The sequence below is a fragment of the Odocoileus virginianus genome, chromosome 3, assembly GCF_023699985.2.
Source record: "Odocoileus virginianus isolate 20LAN1187 ecotype Illinois chromosome 3, Ovbor_1.2, whole genome shotgun sequence".
Classification (NCBI taxonomy): Eukaryota; Metazoa; Chordata; class Mammalia; order Artiodactyla; family Cervidae; genus Odocoileus; species Odocoileus virginianus.
In genome coordinates this window covers 10380534-10397920 of record NC_069676.1, presented here as the reverse complement: position 1 = coordinate 10397920, position 17387 = coordinate 10380534, and the positions used below count along the sequence as shown (strand labels likewise).

General features: G+C 60.9%; 1 protein-coding gene across 8 annotated transcripts in view; it reads left to right on the top strand.

The window, feature by feature from the left end:
- NFIX (nuclear factor I X) overlaps positions 1-17387 on the top strand; it is a 97627-nt gene that overhangs the window by 63586 nt on the left and 16654 nt on the right. For 6 of the 8 annotated variants that reach the window (XM_070463267.1, XM_070463271.1, XM_070463257.1 and 3 more), the window contains 5 exons: positions 10563-10625; positions 10978-11052; positions 11433-11553; positions 12654-12790; positions 15729-15851. In XM_070463267.1, the coding sequence (XP_070319368.1) occupies positions 10563-10625; positions 10978-11052; positions 11433-11553; positions 12654-12790; positions 15729-15851 (519 nt within the window). The remainder of the gene's footprint in view (positions 1-10562; positions 10626-10977; positions 11053-11432; positions 11554-12653; positions 12791-15728; positions 15852-17387) is intronic. The other 2 variants (XM_070463251.1, XM_070463248.1) reach the window with 1 other exon arrangement.

The window sequence follows — 17387 nt, the reverse complement described above, 5'->3', positions numbered from 1 at the left end:
GCCGTCCCTGAAACTTAGTCCCAGAAGCTGGCACATTTACCCGTCAGCAGCTCCCTATGTGAGCGTGGCGCTTTGTAATGCATAAAACCTTCCCGCTTCATTCACTGTAAAAACTCCTGCTCACGTCTCCCCGTGCCCTCTGAGGTAAGCCTGGGGTTGTGCTGCACAAAGAGGAGGCCCGGGAGACACGCTGGGGGCCTAATAACAGCAGGTCTAGAATTTGGACCCCAGGCTCCTGATTCCAAGCCCAGGCTCCTTCAGCGGCCAGAGAGGTCTCAGCCTCCAGGGAGGTCACCCACCTGCCCACCCATTCAGCCCTGCCTGGGACCTCAGGGCTCCAAGTTGGAGGTTGGCAAATTCCCAAATTCCTCATGCTTTGCCTGGGCAGCTCTGGACGGTGGCTGCCTTAAGGCCTCCAGGGTGGGAAGGCCTGTGAGAGAGCACCTCTGCCCTTCCCGTCTCAGGGAGCCTCTTGTTCCTTCCTGTGGTCAGTCCAGAACTCGGGCATGGAGGCCAGTGTGTCCAGTCCTGCATCCAGACCCAGCTGGGCTTTGCAGGAGTATGAGCTGTTCTAGGTGTTCCAAATCAGTTCCTTGGGTATGTGTGCTGAGGTTTGGGTCTTTAGGAAAGATGTGCTCTCAGGAGAGGGAAGGTGCCAGCTAGCTGTCTCCTGGATGGTCTGTGTGCTCCTCTGTTCATGGGATTCTCCAGGCAAGAATACTGGAGTGGCTGGCCATGCCCTCCTCCAGGGATTGAACCCGCGTATCCTGCACTGGCAGGCGGGTTCCTTACGCTGAGCCACCTGGAAAACCCGCGTGGTCTATGTAGTTGGAAAGATTAGAGGGTTTCTTTGAGTCTTCCACTCAGATTACACTTTCAGGTGTGGGGGAGTGTAATGAACAAAACCCTGACCGGCCTCGGATCGAGGGCCTGATGGGCTGGTGGGGCACTCCTGGTCAGAAACCTGCAGACTGAAGGCCTGGTGGTCAGGTTCTTGGGTCTCTCATGCTGTCCAAAGTCAGAGTCCAAGTCTGACCCTGCCACACAAGGCAAGGCCCTGCAAGAGGAGCCTCCTCCAGGGTTACCAGCCTGGGGACTGGGTGCTCTCAGGAGGCTGAGGAAGTTAGAGCACCTGAGGATGGGAAACAGGTAGCCTCTGTCTGCTTCCCAGAGGAGAATAGAGGTGGGTGGGTTCTTCTTCTCCAGGCCCCCAGGGTCCCTGGATGGATTCTCCCAATGAAAGGGGGCAGTGGGAGGCAGGGCGGGCAGGATTCTGCTGCACAGTTAGAGAGGGGGAACACGGAGTGCAGGGTGGTCAGGGGTACTGATGCTCTCCTATTTCCACCATCCTCTGGCCCAGCCAGCTGCTTTTCCAACAGGTGAAGAGGCTCCAGGTGTGGAGGCCTTCCCCTGCCCAGGACTGAAAGTGGATTTCCTAATCCTGGGGATTTGATCTTCCCATTTGCTTTTCCTAGTGAGGTATTCCTTTTCTTCATCTCCTCCACTACCCAGAACATTGTGAGAGTGGGTGGGTAGGGCTCCTTGGTCTGGAGTCTCCCCAGCCCCTCACCTTGTCCAGCGCCCTGCAGACAGATGCTGGTAGCTAGGTGCTGACCAGGCAGTTGTGTTCATGAAGCCACTCCTAAATCATTCTAGGAAAATGTTCTCCCTGTCTGTTTTTGTTTTTTAATGTATCATTTCCTCCTTTGCTTCCTCTTTCTCTCTCTGCTTTTCCCCCTTTTCCCTGCCTCTCCTCTAACCTTCTATTTCTCTGATTTTTTGGGGGGGGGCACATTTCATGCAGAATCTTAATTTCCCTACCAGGAACTGAACCCGTGCCCCCTGAAGTGGCAGCGTGGAGTCATAACCACTGGATTGCCAGAGAATCCCCTCTGATTCTTTCTATAGCAGACTTCTTTCTTTGAACTACTTTGCTTTGATTGATTTTCTGTCCTGGTCCCTCCCTCTCTGTTAGTTTTAATTTTGTCTTTTTGTCTGTTTCTTGCTCTTGGTTCCACTGCCTCCTTCCCTTAAATTCCTGCTTGTCTCAGAAATGCCCCTCAGGTGACCTCCAGAGCCTTTGCCTGCCCTTTCTCTTCCCTAGTTGGCATGAGCACCCAGAGGACTCTGTCCCTTTACAAATCATTGGACCAAGGGCAAGTGTATTTGGGGGTTGGGGGAGAAGGTGACGCCTGTGCCTGGGAGGTAGGGACGCTATTAATAGTCCTAAGAGCAGCTGGGGGTGGGGGTGGTTGTCTGGCCGGGCCGGGCTGGGGCAGCTCTAAGGGCCAGAAAGGGCAGCACTGGAAATAGTGTGGCCGGGGTGGGGGAGCGGCTCTGCAGGCCCTCTGCCGCGACCCTGCCTTCTCTTGGCGTGGAGGGCATCCTCCGCTATCAGTGTCTGTCCATCAGGTTGGAGAGGGAGGAGAAGCTTCGGGGCCAGGGGGCCGCTTTTCTGGGCCCCCAGCATCACATGACGCCTGGCCCCCGGCCCTCTCAGAAATGTTGGCTCCTGCTGCCGCCTGAGTCGTGGCACCAGCCTGTGCTGCCAGCAGAGGCACCCGGCCGCTTGTGTGGCCACGCCTGTGCCCCGGTGTCCTCAGCGCCCCGTACGCCCAGCGCGAGCTCGTGTGGGCAGGGCTTTGCGCTCAGCAGCCTCAGCATCCAGGGGCACAGGTCTCTCTCTGCTTCCCTGTTAGCCTTGCCGTCTCCTGGCAATCCCTGTCCCTGCCTCTCCCTGACTGTTTCCAATGTGGTGACTGTCCTGGGACTGCGGCCGTTGCATTTGGGGAGGGATGTGTGTGTAGAAGGCATTCTGCTCTGCCCTTTATTTCCCGAGAAAGCTCCCTGCCCCTCTTTGCAGAGGGTAATGGGCCGAGTCTTGAGGGAGCCCCTCTGCTCACTGGCAGTGGTCTCTGGGGTGAGATACCAAGAACCATCATCTCAAGTGCACGCGATATATCATAAACAGTATGAACTCCAGTGGGAGGGGAGCTGTGGGTTAGCCACAGCTGGGGTTTTAGCTGAGGGAGGTGAAGGGAATCGGTGATCCTACTGGAAGGAGCCCCTACTCTGAACCGGGCCCTGGGCTGAGCACCTGGTACCCATTTTCTCATTTATTCCTCAGGCAGGAACTCCAGGGGGCGGGTGCTATCTCCATCTTACAGATGAGGAAACAGTTCAGATCTTGGCCAGGCTCACTGGGCCCGTAGGTCCCAGCACATGGCTGTGAACTCAGGGCAGCCCTGTTCCATTGGTAGGCTGCCCACCTCCTCCCTCCATTTCCCTTCACCCTTGGGGTGCCCCCCTCTCCCCCTGTCCTGCAGAAGGATACCTCCCTGGAAGGGAGGCGGGTGCCAAGGGCGGGCTCAGGGTGGAGGCAGAGGCAGGCCTGGGACCAGGGCTCCTGCCTTTGTCTCACCACAGGCCCCGCCTTTTGCAGTAGGGGATGTCTCACTCTCGTTCCCTCTCTGTGTGAATTCTGCTCAGATGGGACTCCCAGCCCCTGGACATCTCTGACATCCAGGGTGGTGCTCCTGCTCAGCCCTGGGCCTGCACGGTCACCCTGCAGCCGTGGAGCCCTGATACCTGGGTTGCTGGGACCTGTGTCGGGTCTCCTGCAAAGGGCAGACCCAGGAGGAGGCTGCAGGCCCACCTGCCACCCCCAGTGCTGCTGTGAGCGGGGGGTCTCATTTGTTAGCTACTGGGCCAGACTTGGAGAGGCAGCCGGCAGGTTGATGGTCCTGGGCTCTTTCCGTCCGTCAACCTGCTGGGCGCCTCGCTCTGCACCGGGGTGTCCTCCTTTCTCCTTTGCTGCACATTATCTGTCATGCCTGGGGGAGAAGCGGCTGGGCACCCAGGCCCCATGTCTAGTCCTCCGTGGGCTGGGCGCAGTGCTGACAAAGTTTCCCCTGGCAGGAGCAGGGCAGAGAACACGGCGCAGCTCACACCAGGGAGCAGCCTAGGGGGCTTGGAGCTGCTTGTTTGAGCCCAGCCTTCAGATACCCTCTGCTGCTCCTCTGGGCACCAGATACGCCCTGGACTTGCTTTCTCCTTCCTTCCCCCAGTTCCCCTGCCAGGCCATGAGGCCTGCTGTAGCCAGACTCAGCCCTTTCTCCCCAGGGGACCCCCGAGAGCAGCTGTGGAGGCAGGGTGGGCTGGGCGGAAAGCAGTGCCATCGGGGTCAGAGATGAAAGAGGAGTGTCCCATCTCGAGTCACTGGTCCCTGCCTGCCAGATCCCCGTGGCCCGGTCTGCTGCCCCCACCCCCACACCCATGGCCTTCCTTGAACCTAGGCCCCAGGGGCAGCTAGGGCAGATCTAGACCACGTGTGTCGAGGCTGTAACTTGGTCTCTTTCTCTTTCCTGTCACTTGTCTCTTCCTCCCCGCAACAGGTGACCTGAGTCAAAAGCTTGAGCCCCTTTGGCTCCATGAGGGGAGGGGAAATGAGAGAAGCGGGGAGGGTGATGGCGGGGGGGGGGGGGGTAGTGACATGTCTCCCTGCCTTGCCTCTGTCTACACTCCCACCCACAGCTTCAGAGCTGTGCTTCCTGGTCAGGCTTCTGTCTCCAACCATGTGGGGTCTAGGATGACAGAGGAGAGAAAAACCCCAGGATGGCCCCAGCTCCTGCGAGCATACACGCTGGCTCATGGAGGTAGTGGAGGGAAATGGGGGGAAGGTCGAAAAGCCCCCTGGGCCCGGCCTGGTGGAGCGCAGCCTCCTCTGTCCTCTGGCTGCCCTGCATTCCCAAGGACTTCCTCGGTCTCAAGTCTTCTGTTTGCAGAGACAGGGAGAACCCCTCTGTGACCCGTTCCCCTAGCCCCCCACCCATCTGCTGCTCCCCTCCTCAGGGTGTCTCAGATTCTCAGACTTGGGTTTCAGGAGACACAATAGTTACATTCTCCAGCTCTGATTGCTGCAGGCCAGGCCTCGGCTCCCCTTGAGATAGAGTTTCTGCTGCCCTGGATGCTCCTCAGTTCCAGAGAGAGGGGTGTGTGTGTGTGTGTGCGCGCGCGCGTGTGCAGGTGGCGGAGGAGGAGGTGTGCTACACGGGGCAGGGCCAGGGATCAGCTCCAGAACTGGTCCTTCAGAGTATGGCACCCCCAGAACAGAGCACACCCTTGCCTGCTTCTCCAACCTCAGGCCTGGGGAGAGCTGGGGGAGGGGAAGGATAAAGAGAGCCGGGCGGGAGAGGATAAAGGATGGAGCCGGGCACCTGCCCGCCTGGTGCCAGGGGAAGGGCAGGCGTGCCCAGAGGGCTGGTCTCCCACCCCACCCTCAAAGGCCAATGGTCCGGAGAGAGCCAAAGGAGGTTCCTCTGAGCAGTGAGCGTGCTGACCACCGCTCTTGACACACCAACTCAGCCCACCCCTGCTGGACAGCCTCAAGTGGCTGGTGGCATCTCTGGGGGGGTGTGTGTGTGTCTGGATGTAGAGCAAATGTGCGCCCTAGGATACACACGTGCCTGGGTACGCGTGTGTCGGTGCGGTTGTGCCTACGTGCCCCTCTCAGCCCCCCAACAAATGCTCTCAAGTCTCTTGATGTGCGTGGGGGCAGCCAACCGGTGAATTACATGTGGCCTGCTTCTCAGAGAGAAGTTGTTTGGGGCGGGAGCCGAGGCGGAGCATGTGCTGCAGTGAGCAGGAATCCCTCCCTCACCTAGTAGGAACCATAAATATCTCCCTGTCTATGGCTGGGAATATATATATTAAAAACATGCTGTCAGTTGGGAGTTTATGTGTGATTCTGGGCTCCTTCTGGCTGCTGGAGCTTCCCCTCTTAGAGCTCCGATGAAGAGGCAGAGGCCTCTTCGAAGCACACACGTGTGCACACGCACACACTTGTGCAAACAGGCAGGAATGGGAGAGGAAAGGGGGCCAAAGAGAGGGAAAGCGAAGGAGAAGGAAGGACAGAGAGAGGGGCACGGAGCCAAGACAGAGCAAAATGAGACCAGAAATAGGATTCCAGAGGGAAAGGCGAGGAGCTGAAGAAAGGAAGTCGGGGACTTTAATAAGAACTGAGCAGAGGTAGAGAATGCGCAGAGCTGGGGGCGAGGAGAACGGCATTTCAGGGCCTTCAGGGCTGTCCCAGGAGACACAGAACCCTGAGGAAGAGAGGGTCCCATACTGCCAACCTCTGGCTGAGCCTGGCCTAGGTCTGGGTGCTGCACGAGGCCTGCAGTCTACAAGCGCTGACCAGGGGGGTGGGGGTGACCGAAGCCATGAGGGGATGGAGGGAGAGCAGCCTGGGACCTGAGAGCCAGTCCCATTTCAGAGCCTTGCTCTGCGGAGCCCACTTGGTCTCACACCTAGGAAGAGTCCAGATTCGTCACCCGCCCCCACTCAGTCCTGCCTTCTGCCCCGAGGTGTGGACCGCATGAGTACCCCAGTCCCAAGAGGAAGACGGGCAGCAGAACATGCGCTCACACACGTGTGACATGAGCCAGCCTGAACACACCCCTCGCCACCCTGGTAGCATCAAGGACAAGTGGCAACCTCCAAAATTCTCTCCATCCCCTAAACCTGGACCAGGCAGAGGCCTGATGCCTGCACGTCCAGGCAGCCGTCCTCAGACAGTGGCTGGACTTGGTTTTGAGGAAGCTGCACTTGATGGGCTGAGTGGAAAGCAGCTTAGCGCACAGGAGGCACTGTCCGGCCCTGGGCACCCAGGTGCAGGAACGTGTCATCTCGGGACTGAACGGAGGCAGCAGTGCCTCTGGCCCCTCTGGCCCCTCTCCAGTCCCTCCAGGAAGTCAAGGCAGCCTTTGTCCCTGAAGAGAGTGGTAGGCCTGGGGGCTGGGGTTCAGTCAGGGTGGCCCCGAGCTGGGAGTGGGTGGTGAGGGTCCCTACGGCTCGGTCTACCAGGCTGGAGAGAAAGCCAAGGCCGGAAATGTTGCCAGGGGACGTGTCCCTGGAAGGCTGGGGAAGCCGAGCGACAGCCTCGGGGGCGTGGGCCGGGCGGGAGAGGATAAAGGATGGAGCCGGGCACCTGCCCGCCTGGTGCCAGCCAACATTTTCTCTGCCCGTCCACCGGCCCACAGGCCACCAGCTGGCCCATTGTCCCCAGTGAGAAAGCAGACACTGGAGGGGGGCTCCCGTGTGGCAGGAGCTCACTCATGCACGCCTGCCTGGTAGGGACTGCCAGGGGAGAGCCCCCACGTGCTGGGCTGGGGCGCGGGGAGAAGGGGGGTGGCCAGGGGAGGCGCCCTCATGGCGCAGCAGTCAGAGCTCCTCCTGTGCTGTTGGCAGGGGGCAGTGCTCAGGGCCTGCGAACAGGAGATAAAGAGTTCAGGCAAAGGGTTTTCTCTCACTAACCGTGGATTTGTGTGTTTGTTCAGCTGGTGGCTCTGATAAGCCCCATTCTGTAAGATAGAAGCCAAGCAACCATGAGGCGGGGCCTGGGGAGGGGTGTCATAGAGGGGCCTGCCTTTCTGTGTCCCAAGGCCTGGGGCTACTCCCTCCCTTCCCCAGGGAGCCTGGACAGGGAAGGGGGTCAGGCACTGGGGTGTCAGGCTCCCCGGGGTGCCAGCCTGGGGCCGAGCTCCTGGTCCTTAGGGGCTGTCCAGAGCAGGCCCCAGCCGGAGGGCACAGCTCGCAGGGTGCCCATGGCTTCAGGAAGCTGGCCTGGCAGGCTCTTACCTCTGGGTTGGGGGGCATCTCCTGGCCCTCCCCGGGAGCCCGTCCAGCACGGGCCCAGCGGCCTATCTGCCCCCTCCCCTGTCTGCCCAGGGTGTACCTCCAAGCTGACCGGCGGGCAAGGGCCTGCCCCCAGCACACCCCTTACTGTCCTCAGGCCCCGTCACCTCTCTGGGGCAGGGGTCTCCTGGGTAAACAGCTGAAGCTCTAGGTCTGGGGGCAGCCTGAGGACGTGGGGCTCAGCCACGCGGCGTGGCTCACCGGCGAGCCCTCAGCCTCGTCCCTCTGACCTCCTCGCGCCGCGCTGGCCAGGAGGGGGAAGGGGCGCCGCCTGAGCAGGACGGCGGAGCCCCGGCCCCAGCTGCCCGGCCGGCTGGGCGCAGATTTCCAGCGTCTCTGCTTTTTGTCCCGGAGCCGCGCCGAGCGCCCCGGGGCGGGCGGCGGTGGCCCGGCCGGGCCGCCAGCCGTAAGATGGCTGCCAAGGGCTAAGATGGCTGCCAGCAGCGCCCGGAGCAGCGCCTGCAGGCGCGTGGCAGCGGGCCTCGCCCGCCGGAGCCCGCTCCTGCCTCTCCCTTGCATGGGGCTAATAGTGATCACAGCAGTCACGTCTCAGGGCAGTGTCCTGCTTCAGAAGGATTTCCTGTCTGCCGCGCTCTCCTGCAGCCCCATTTGTCTCTGCCTCTCGCGCTGGCCCACCTCCATCTCTTTGTCGGGTTCTCCCGTCTTTCTGTCCCTGGGCTGGGTGTGCGCGTGCGCGCGGCGTTCTGTCCCCACCTGGCCACGTCTGAAGGGCTGAGACCACTCTTGATAGGATGGCCTCCTACCATCCCCTCCTACACCACTGTCCCTGGCCTGGAGGGCTCTGTGGGGACTGAGCTGGTCCAGGGACAAGTGGGCCAAGGCTTTGCAGCAAAGCCTTGACCGGGTGCGGCTCGCTGGGCTCCACACGCAGGTCCTGCAGCTGTGTGCTTTCTGAGCTGTGAATCTGGGCAAGGGCGGCCCTGAGAGACATTGGGCTCGGGGCACTGGTCCACGGAGGCCCTACGGTGGGCCGCCTACTGCCTCAGCCCCTTGCCTGCTCCCTCCTCAACCCCTTGCCTGCTCCCTCCTGGGGCTTGAATCAGACCCAGAGAGTTGGGAATGGGCTGAGGAGAGAGCAACAAGAAAATTCAGGTGCAGAGAGAGATTGCCCTCCCCCGGGGGCGTGGGAGGAAGTCTTTCCAGAGCAGAGTGCCACCGGACAAAGAAGTGGCCTGGGGTGGAATTCGCCATCCCTAAAACCGCTGCTCGGGTGGGTGCAAAGGGAGGTGTGGGAGGACACACCCCAAACACAAGGGGGCGGGCGGGGGGGGGGGTCCTGTTAGCGTGATTTGTGACAGGATTCATTATTATTATCATTTGGAATTTTTAAAAAGTAGAGGATGGCTAAAAAGGTACTTCCCTGATGGTCCAGTGGTTGAGTCCACCTTCCCAATGCAGGGGATGCGGGTTGGAACCCCGGCTGGGGAACTAAGATCCCACATGATGCCAGGAAACTAAGTCCATATGCTGCAACAAAGGTTCCGTGTGCCGCAACCAAGACCCAACACAGCCAAATAAATATGTTAAAATTTTTTTTTTTTTTTAAGTGAAACAAGATAAAAGATGGGGGAAGTGGGGCCTGAAACTGTCCTGGGGCAGCCTGTCTTTTTCCCACTGGCCACATGGATGCAAGAGGCCAGGAACTTGGCTGAGTCATCGTGGGGCCTTAGCTCTGAGAAGGCTACTGTTCTGCTCACGAGCCCCAACACCTGGAGCTCTTCCTTATTTCCCAAGTGGCTGCAGGATCCCCCCACTTCTATCTCTTGGGCCCACGTCACTCTTCAGGAACCTCCTTGCTATTCACTCCCCAGTGTGAGCGGTTTGACCGCAAGGTTGGTAGATGGCCTCCGTGGCAAGCGGGCCAGCTGTAGGGTGGCGGGTGAGACCCGGGAGGCAGGGTCACTCCAGAGAGCGGAGTGAAGCCCAGGCCAATGCCAGGGCCCAGTTTTCTGAGGCCACCCCATTGGCCCCCCCACAAGCAGCTGATTCTTTACTGAATGTCTGCCTTTCTCCTGCCCCACAAGCTGCCCTGGCCCCCTCCGCCACCCTCTCGCCAGCTGTCGTGCCCGGGCAAGCGTTCTGGAGGTCCCCGTTGTGCCCCTGGCACACAAAGCTTTGAGGACCTGGGGGGCAGGGGCGGGGGGCTTTCCCAAGCTCAGCAAAATATTCACACACACACTCCACCCTGCCCCCAGCCCTCTGTGAGCTCCCACCGCACAATGGGCCCTTGTCTCAGGGCTCCCTCCGAGCAGCTGTGGCACTGGGGCATGAGACAGCCCAGACAGGCTGGCACAGAGCGGGCGACAGCATCAAGGCAAATCTCCCCCCTCCGTGTTGCCAGGCGCTGCCTGTATGCATAAAGGTGAGGTGGGGGTGGCGCAGGCAGGCAGGATTGGCTCTAATTAATGAAGGGAGGGAAAGGGCTGCTCCCTCTGGAGCTTGAGTGGGGTAGAGAACGGGGGACCCCTGGGTCCAACCCAGCTGTGCAAAGGGGCAGTCAGGGGCTTCCCTCCTGGGCGCCTCCTTGCCCTGAGTCTCGGCCAGGGCTCACTCGTGGGCAGCTCACCCCGGGCACTTCAGGCAGTGTTTGGAGACTGGGTTTTGGTTGTCACAACTGGGGTGCTCCTGGCATCTACTGGGAGGAGGCCAGAGACGCTGCCCAGCACCCTACAGCCTGCAGGGCGGCCTCGCCACAGCAGCAGCCTTTCTTTCTCTCCTGGCCTCCCTGGGCTGCTCAGGAAGGGACGGGGAGAGAAGGTGTCCACAGGGCTGGAGGGGCAGCTGCCTGCCTGCTGAGCATGGGGCACTTGGTCTTGACCCATCCCCACCCTTTGTGTCTCCTGCAGAATCCGGACAATCAGATAGTTCAAACCAGCAAGGAGATGCGGACATCAAACCACTGCCCAACGGTCAGTGCCCCCTGCCCTCCTGCCTGAACCCAGCCTCCCTGGCATGCTGTGTCCACCACATCCCCCAACCTGTACCCTTCTCTGCCCTCCGGGGCCAGGGTGGGCGTGCACCTGCCAACCCCTTCACTCAGCTGTCCCTTGACTGAACAGAGGCTGCTGTTACATGGGGGAGGGCACGCATGGGAGCATACCACTCATCCCTGGAGATCTGAGGACCCCTGAGGGCCAGCCTGGGGCTGGGACACCGGTCATGGGATGGAACAAATTGAGGGTGGGGCAAGATCGGGAGAGACAGGCAGACAGCCCCTCCTGGCCTTGCCTGACTCACTCACCTGCCCTTTTCCCTCCTCAGGGCACTTAAGTTTCCAGGACTGTTTTGTGACTTCCGGGGTCTGGAATGTGACGGAGCTGGTGAGAGTATCACAGAGTGAGTCCTTCCTCCTTCTGGGCCGGGGTTGAGTCCGCAGGGATGGGGGTGAGGAGGTGGGACTTGGACCCCATGTAGCCCCCCACTGATGGGGTCTCAGGTGGGGAGGGGGCAGACAGACTTCCTGGGACACTCTTGGCCTCATTGGCGCTGGGCTAGGTGGAATGGAGGCATTGGAGAGCCCCACCTCTAATCTCCACTGCTTTGGAGGGAAAAAAAAAATCATAACCAAGGAATCTTTCCAACAAGCTTCAGCCAAGAGGAGGTTTCCTCAGCAGCCTTCACAGTGAACTCACTCCAGGGCTTCCGGGGGGCTGCTCCCAGCAACGAAACAGGGGCCCATACTTTCCAGACCTCATCACACTCTCCCTTCTTCCCAGCTCCTGTCGCAACAGCATCAGGGCCCAACTTCTCGCTGGCAGACCTGGAGAGTCCCAGCTACTACAATATAAACCAGGTGACCCTGGGGCGGCGATCCATCACCTCCCCTCCTTCCACCAGGTGAGCCCCACGCCCCGGCCTTCCCCCAGCCCCGAGACATTGCAGGTGCTTCGGGCAGGGTGCTCCAGCTCGTTACCCTCCGTTGCGGGCGCTGGCTTCAGAGCCCAGGCCTGCTCTGCGGCCCACCCCTGAGCTTGGCGCTGGCACAGGCGCTCAGCCTCAGGGACACAAACTCAAGCGAGGCCAGGGCTCTGCCCGGAAGGGGCTCCCTGTTGGGAATGGAGAAGTCCTCTTTTCTGGGGGTGTGACCTCTGAACCCAGACAAAGGGGGGCTGGTACAGGCCTGGGGTGGACGCTCCAGGCAGAGAGAGCAGCCTCCATCACAAATGAGGCTGCCAGGACTATCCCACAGTGGGCTTCACAGGACAGAGGAGTCAAGGAACAGAGGCTGGGGATATGTGTTCTAGAAAGACTTCTAGAAGCAGTGTTCGTGGGCAGGATGGTCAGTTAGAGGCTCTCCCACCAGGCTGGAGGGGAGGAGGCCCTGAGTCAGGTGGGGGATCGGCCTGAGAGGGAGGGGTGGAGTTGAGAGCCGTTTGGGAAGTAGGTACAGTGCATTCCAGTCAGAGCCAGTCATGCAGGACAGGGTGCGATCCTGTCCTTTTAAAAAAAAAAATCGAGTATTTTGGTTCATTGTGAGGTTCAAGTATTCATTTTGGTATGTTAGAATATTACATTAAAATGTTATGATATCTCCATAGTTAATCGTATTTTGGTATAAAATAACATACTATCGCAGTGACTGAGTTTTGCGTCACCCCGTGGTGTTTTGTCCCTGGCCAGTGCCTCACTCACCCCCTCTGGCCGTGGGAGCTGACTGGAAGTAGCAGGCAGGCTGAGGAGGCAGCTGAGGGTTTGGCCCACTTCTTGGGCTCGGGTGGCTGGGTAGATGGCGGTGGGTGGTCTTGTGGACTGAGAAGGGGCTCAAGGAGGAGGGGGTGGGCTGGGCCCTGGGGGCTCTCAGTCTGACCTGGGCGGAGGGCACGGAGTGAGTGCCCTGAGATGCTGCTGACAGCGGGCATCAGTGCAGGCTTCCCGGGTCCGGGTCCCAGTCCGACCACTCACCTGAGGCCCACCTGACCCCTCTCCTCCTTCCCCAGCACCACCAAGCGCCCCAAGTCCATCGATGACAGTGAGATGGAGAGCCCTGTCGACGACGTCTTCTATCCTGGCACAGGCCGCTCCCCGGCAGCTGGCAGCAGCCAGTCCAGCGGTTGGCCCAACGATGTGGATGCAGGTACGGGCGCCACCGCAAGGCCCAACCTGGAGCGCAGGCGGTGTGCAGCCTGCTGTCCCCCTCAGTTTTACCTGGCGAGCCTCCTGTGGTGCCTCCTGCTGCAGGCAGCACCGCCTGTCCTCTCCCAGCCCGCTCTTCCAGAGGGGCACAGGCCTGGACAGCAGAGGCGAGCGGGCAGGTTGTCACGTGTGGGCAGTAGGACCCACCGGTGTGGCAGAAGGAAAGCCCTGGCCCTGAGCCTCTGGTGCCCTGCAAGGGGGGCATGGCTTCCTCTTCAGAGCCTCCTTGTCCTCCTCCTCCTCTGGGTATTTCTTCAGGGAGGTGGCCCCCGCTCTACCATCTTCATGGTTTAAAGCAGGTTCTCAGACTGGGCGTTCATGAACGTTCCAGGGCCACAGCATTGTCTGCGGCCGGGCCATTTTGTGCCCTGTTGGGTGTTGGAGTGGCAGCCCTGGCCTCTGCCCACTTGATGCCAGTAGCAAACCTCCTTACTAGGTGTGGTGGCCAGAAAGGTCTCTGGGCGTGGCTGTGTCCTGCTGGGGACAGAATCTTCCTGTGTCTATAACCACTGGTCTAAGGAGAGGAGCACAGCCTAGCAGCGAGTGAGCAGAATTGTTGCCAGGCCTCTTGATCCTCTCACCAGCCCCTTCCTGGTGAGAGGAGGGGCTCACCAGGGGGCTCTCCTGTTTTGACGGGAGGTGTGGGCACACCTGGAGAGCCCAAGTGGAGCAGAGGGAGAGAGGGCCATGTGTGTGAGTGTGTGCACGCACATGTGTGTGGTGCACAGGTGTGTATAAGGAGGCTGCCTGCAGAATGCTTCTGCCTGACACGTTGTTGGTGCAGCCTGTGTGTTACCTTCCAGGTACGGGGGCCTGGGGGCCAGGTAGTGCAGACTTCTGTGTGGGACGTGTTCGTGTGGTTAGGCCTGGGGACGGAGGCCTTGTTCTGTGCTGCAGGAAGATGAGGGTCGGCCTGAGAGTGTTTTCCTTGGTGTCTTCCAGATGTTGCCATACCAGGAAGGGCCAGGCAGATGGGCAGGGGCCAGGGCTGGGGGACAGGCAAGACCGAAGGGCAGGGAGGGGCTTCTGCTTCCCTGCTGCCCTGGAGGCAACCTCTGGCTTTCGCTCTCTGCAACTTGGGAGGAGGAGAGGAGGACTCACCTCCAGGCCCCCGGCTGAGGGAGAGGGCTAGACCGCCAGCAAGGTCTGCCCTCTGCCGACCAGTCTCCTGCACGACTCTGGGAGCCCCTCCCCAGGTGTCCTCCTGGCCAGCAGGGACCTGAGCCAGCAGGGCACAGACGTGGCCCTGGGGGAACCTCTGGAGGGGCAGAGAGAAGGGGTTGAGAGGCCCTGAAGAATCCCCAGCTGAAGTGAAGTCTTTCCTCAGGGACTGGTGTGCCTGGAGGGCCGTGTCCACTGCTGGCTCCTGAGGCGTGGGCCGCCCCGAGTCGCTCCACCCAGACCTGGCTCCCCGGAGCCTCCCCTCCGCAGCTCCGGCTCCCTCCTTTCCTGGCTGTCTGCTGTTGAGCCTGCCATTTCCGCTCCCGCCGGCAGTCCCTCCACGCATGGCCCCATGTCCTCCTGTGGCATCCCTGGCTCCCTCGCTTTTCCCCTCTTTTCCTCTATACTCACCCCCTCCTCCCACCAACACTGCGTTGTTTCCCTGTTCTGGGACAAATCGCCAATTAAGCAGCCCAGCTGCAGGACTGGGAACAGCTGGGGAGGTGCTGTGTGGCCAGGGGGACAGCTGGGCGCAGCTGGTGGGGGTGCTCCCCGCCCCCCCGGCCCCGCATCGTGCCAGCTATCAGGTGGCACACAGCTGCTGCCAGATAACACCTCTGCTGGCGGCTGGGAGTGCGCCCTTCCCCCGCCTCTTCCCTCTGTGGTTAAGACAGCTCTTATTTCTCTCTTCTGCAGCACCCCCCTTCCGCCCCCAGTACACACACCCCACCCAAACTGATTCGATTCGTGTTCCAAAGATGGCAGCTCTGGAGGCCTGCCCCGACTGCACCTTATCCTCCCAGGACAGGAGACTGGCTCCCCTGGGGGCCCTGGCCTGGGCGCCCTGCTTTGTCAGCCTGCTGGATGTCCGGCCCACTGGGCACAGATGTGCTCTTGGTTGGCCTCGTCAGGCTGTTAGAGGCGAGCGCAAATGGGGCGCTCTCTGTGTCCCTGTCTCTTGCCAAGTGCCTCCTCCACCTCTGGTCCTGGGAGCAGAGCAAAGCCCAGGAATGACCCACCCTGACCGTCAGACCTCTGGGTGCCTGACCAAGCGCAGCCTTTCCTGGCTCCCTCACCCCCAGCTCCCACCCTGGCCCTCCAGCCTCCTCCCTGCCCCCTGTCAGATTTTGTTTCTCCACCGTGGTCCGAAGGGCCCATGGCTGTGCCTTCCCGTCCCGTAAGGAGCCCTGGCTTCTTCCTGGCAGAACGTGACCTGTAGCCCAGGACCCCATGGAGTAGACCCCAGCCTGCCCCTCCGCAGGGGCCTCCTCACTCTTTTTCTTTTCCTTTGACGGAGACCTTAATTTCCCCAGTGGAAGCACAGTCTTAGCCACTGGGCCTCCAGGGAATTTCCTGGCCCCTCACTGTGAAGCTCCCCAGGGCTCCTCCTGCACACCTTCCCTGCCCTCTGGCCCTGCCTCTGCGCTCTGATTCTGTGCACCTTGGAGCTCATAATCTGTTTGTTAGGGGGCAAGATGGCCCACCTGCTCACGCCCTGCCCGGCACACCACAGGGCCTGATCTCCCTCACCTGCCAGCAGCAGATGATCTGCACTCAGGGCCTGAGAATCAGGCAGCGGAGGCTGGGGAGCCCTGAAGGGAAGGGGGGCAGCCAGGAGGGGGCTGAGGAGAGAAGGAGTGAGCTGCTGGCTTCCCGCCTCCCCCGCTCCCTTCCTGGCCCAGCTAAACCTGCCCCGTGTTGCTGATTCCTCCCCTCAGGCCCGGCTTCTCTAAAGAAGTCAGGAAAGCTGGACTTCTGCAGTGCCCTCTCCTCTCAGGGCAGCTCCCCGCGCATGGCTTTCACTCACCACCCGCTGCCTGTGCTTGCTGGAGTCAGACCAGGTGAGAAACGGAGGGCCCGGAGGGGGGCAGCGGGGGTGGCAGAGGAGCCCTGCCTGAGGGCTAGCTGGCCAGGGAAGCCTGAGTGACAGCCCCCGCTCTCTGAACTGGCCGTGGTGTGGCAGTGGGTGGGTGTGGGGACGGGCCCCCCTCCACAGCAGCGGCACCTCCTCCAGACCCAGGCCGGCCCTTGGGCCTTCTCACCGTGCCCCCCACACGCTCCCACTTGCCTCTCACGCCCCATGTGCCGGGGTGCACGCTGCTGTGCGCTGTGTGTGCACGTGAGGATGTGTGTTTGCTTATGTTCATGCGAGGGTGCTATGTGCATGCGTTTGATGCACGTGTGCTCATGTGTTTGTGCGGACGTGTGCACGTGTGTGCTGTGTGCATGCGATGTGACATGTGCACACGTGTGTTTTGTGTGGCGCAGGTCTGTCCTGAGGCCTTGAGCCCACTCCTCCCAGCTCTCCTTGCCTCCCACCAGCTGTGGATGGGAGAGCACAGGCTTCTCCTTCTGCCCTCCTTCCAGTTTCTCTCAGCGCCCCAAAGTGCCCAGGGTCTGTTTTCCCTGGCACCGGCCCACGTTACTCTGAGGGACCCTCAGAGGGGCCCAGGCTCCCTGCTCGAGGCCTCCCCGCTCTTTTCCAGAAGCGAAGGGCTAGGCCAAGGGGAAAGGAAAGGAGCCGGCAGACAGCCTGCCAGGGGCGGGGGGCGCGGGGTGGACACTCTGCTCCAGTCTGGCAGAGAGAGAGCTGGAGGGGAGGGTGCCGCCAGGTTCTGGAGGGGATGGAACCAGGTGGGAAACTGTGGGCGCCTCTTCCCTCTCGAGAGAGGCCTGGACTGTTTCTGAACACTGCCCTGTGTCTGCCCGCCACCCCGGGCCCTTGCGTAGGACACGGAGCACTCGGAGGGTCACCCTCCTGGCTTCCTCCTCAGGGCCTCCTGGCTGGGAGCCAGCAGCGGGGCAGGGCGTGGTGGCTGCAAGGTGGGGGTGGGGAGCCCAGGCCCTCCGCACAGGCAGGGGAGGGCGGCAGGCCCCGCTCCACTCAGCTTTTATGAACTCCAGAGAGAAGCCAAGTTTCTTTAGGCCCCTAATGAAACCGAGAGCAAGAGTGAGCTGATTGGAAACAGACAGGCTAGGGAGGACTTGGCTGGGGAAGAAGTGGGGCCTGCTCCGGGGTGGGAGCTGGGCGTCCGGGGAAGTGTGTACGAGCCGCGGGCCCGAGCACAGAAGAGTGTGACCCAGCAAGCTGCAGCCAGGTGCACGTCCAGCCTCATGCGGGGCGTGCGTATGCTCCGTGGAGGCCCCTCTAGCGCTGGCACGGGGCCGGGTGTTTGTCCAGAGCCCCACCGAGTGGTCTGCCTGCTCCCCAAGGCTCCCTCCCAGGCCCTGCACCAGAGAGGGGTGTGTGAGGCACTGACTGGCGCAGAACGTCAGGGAGCACCTGAAATCTCAGTCACCAAAATTTATAAATAATATTAAATGCAATGTTCTAAAAATTAAAACAATTGCAAAAAATACATGATGAGCGAATATCA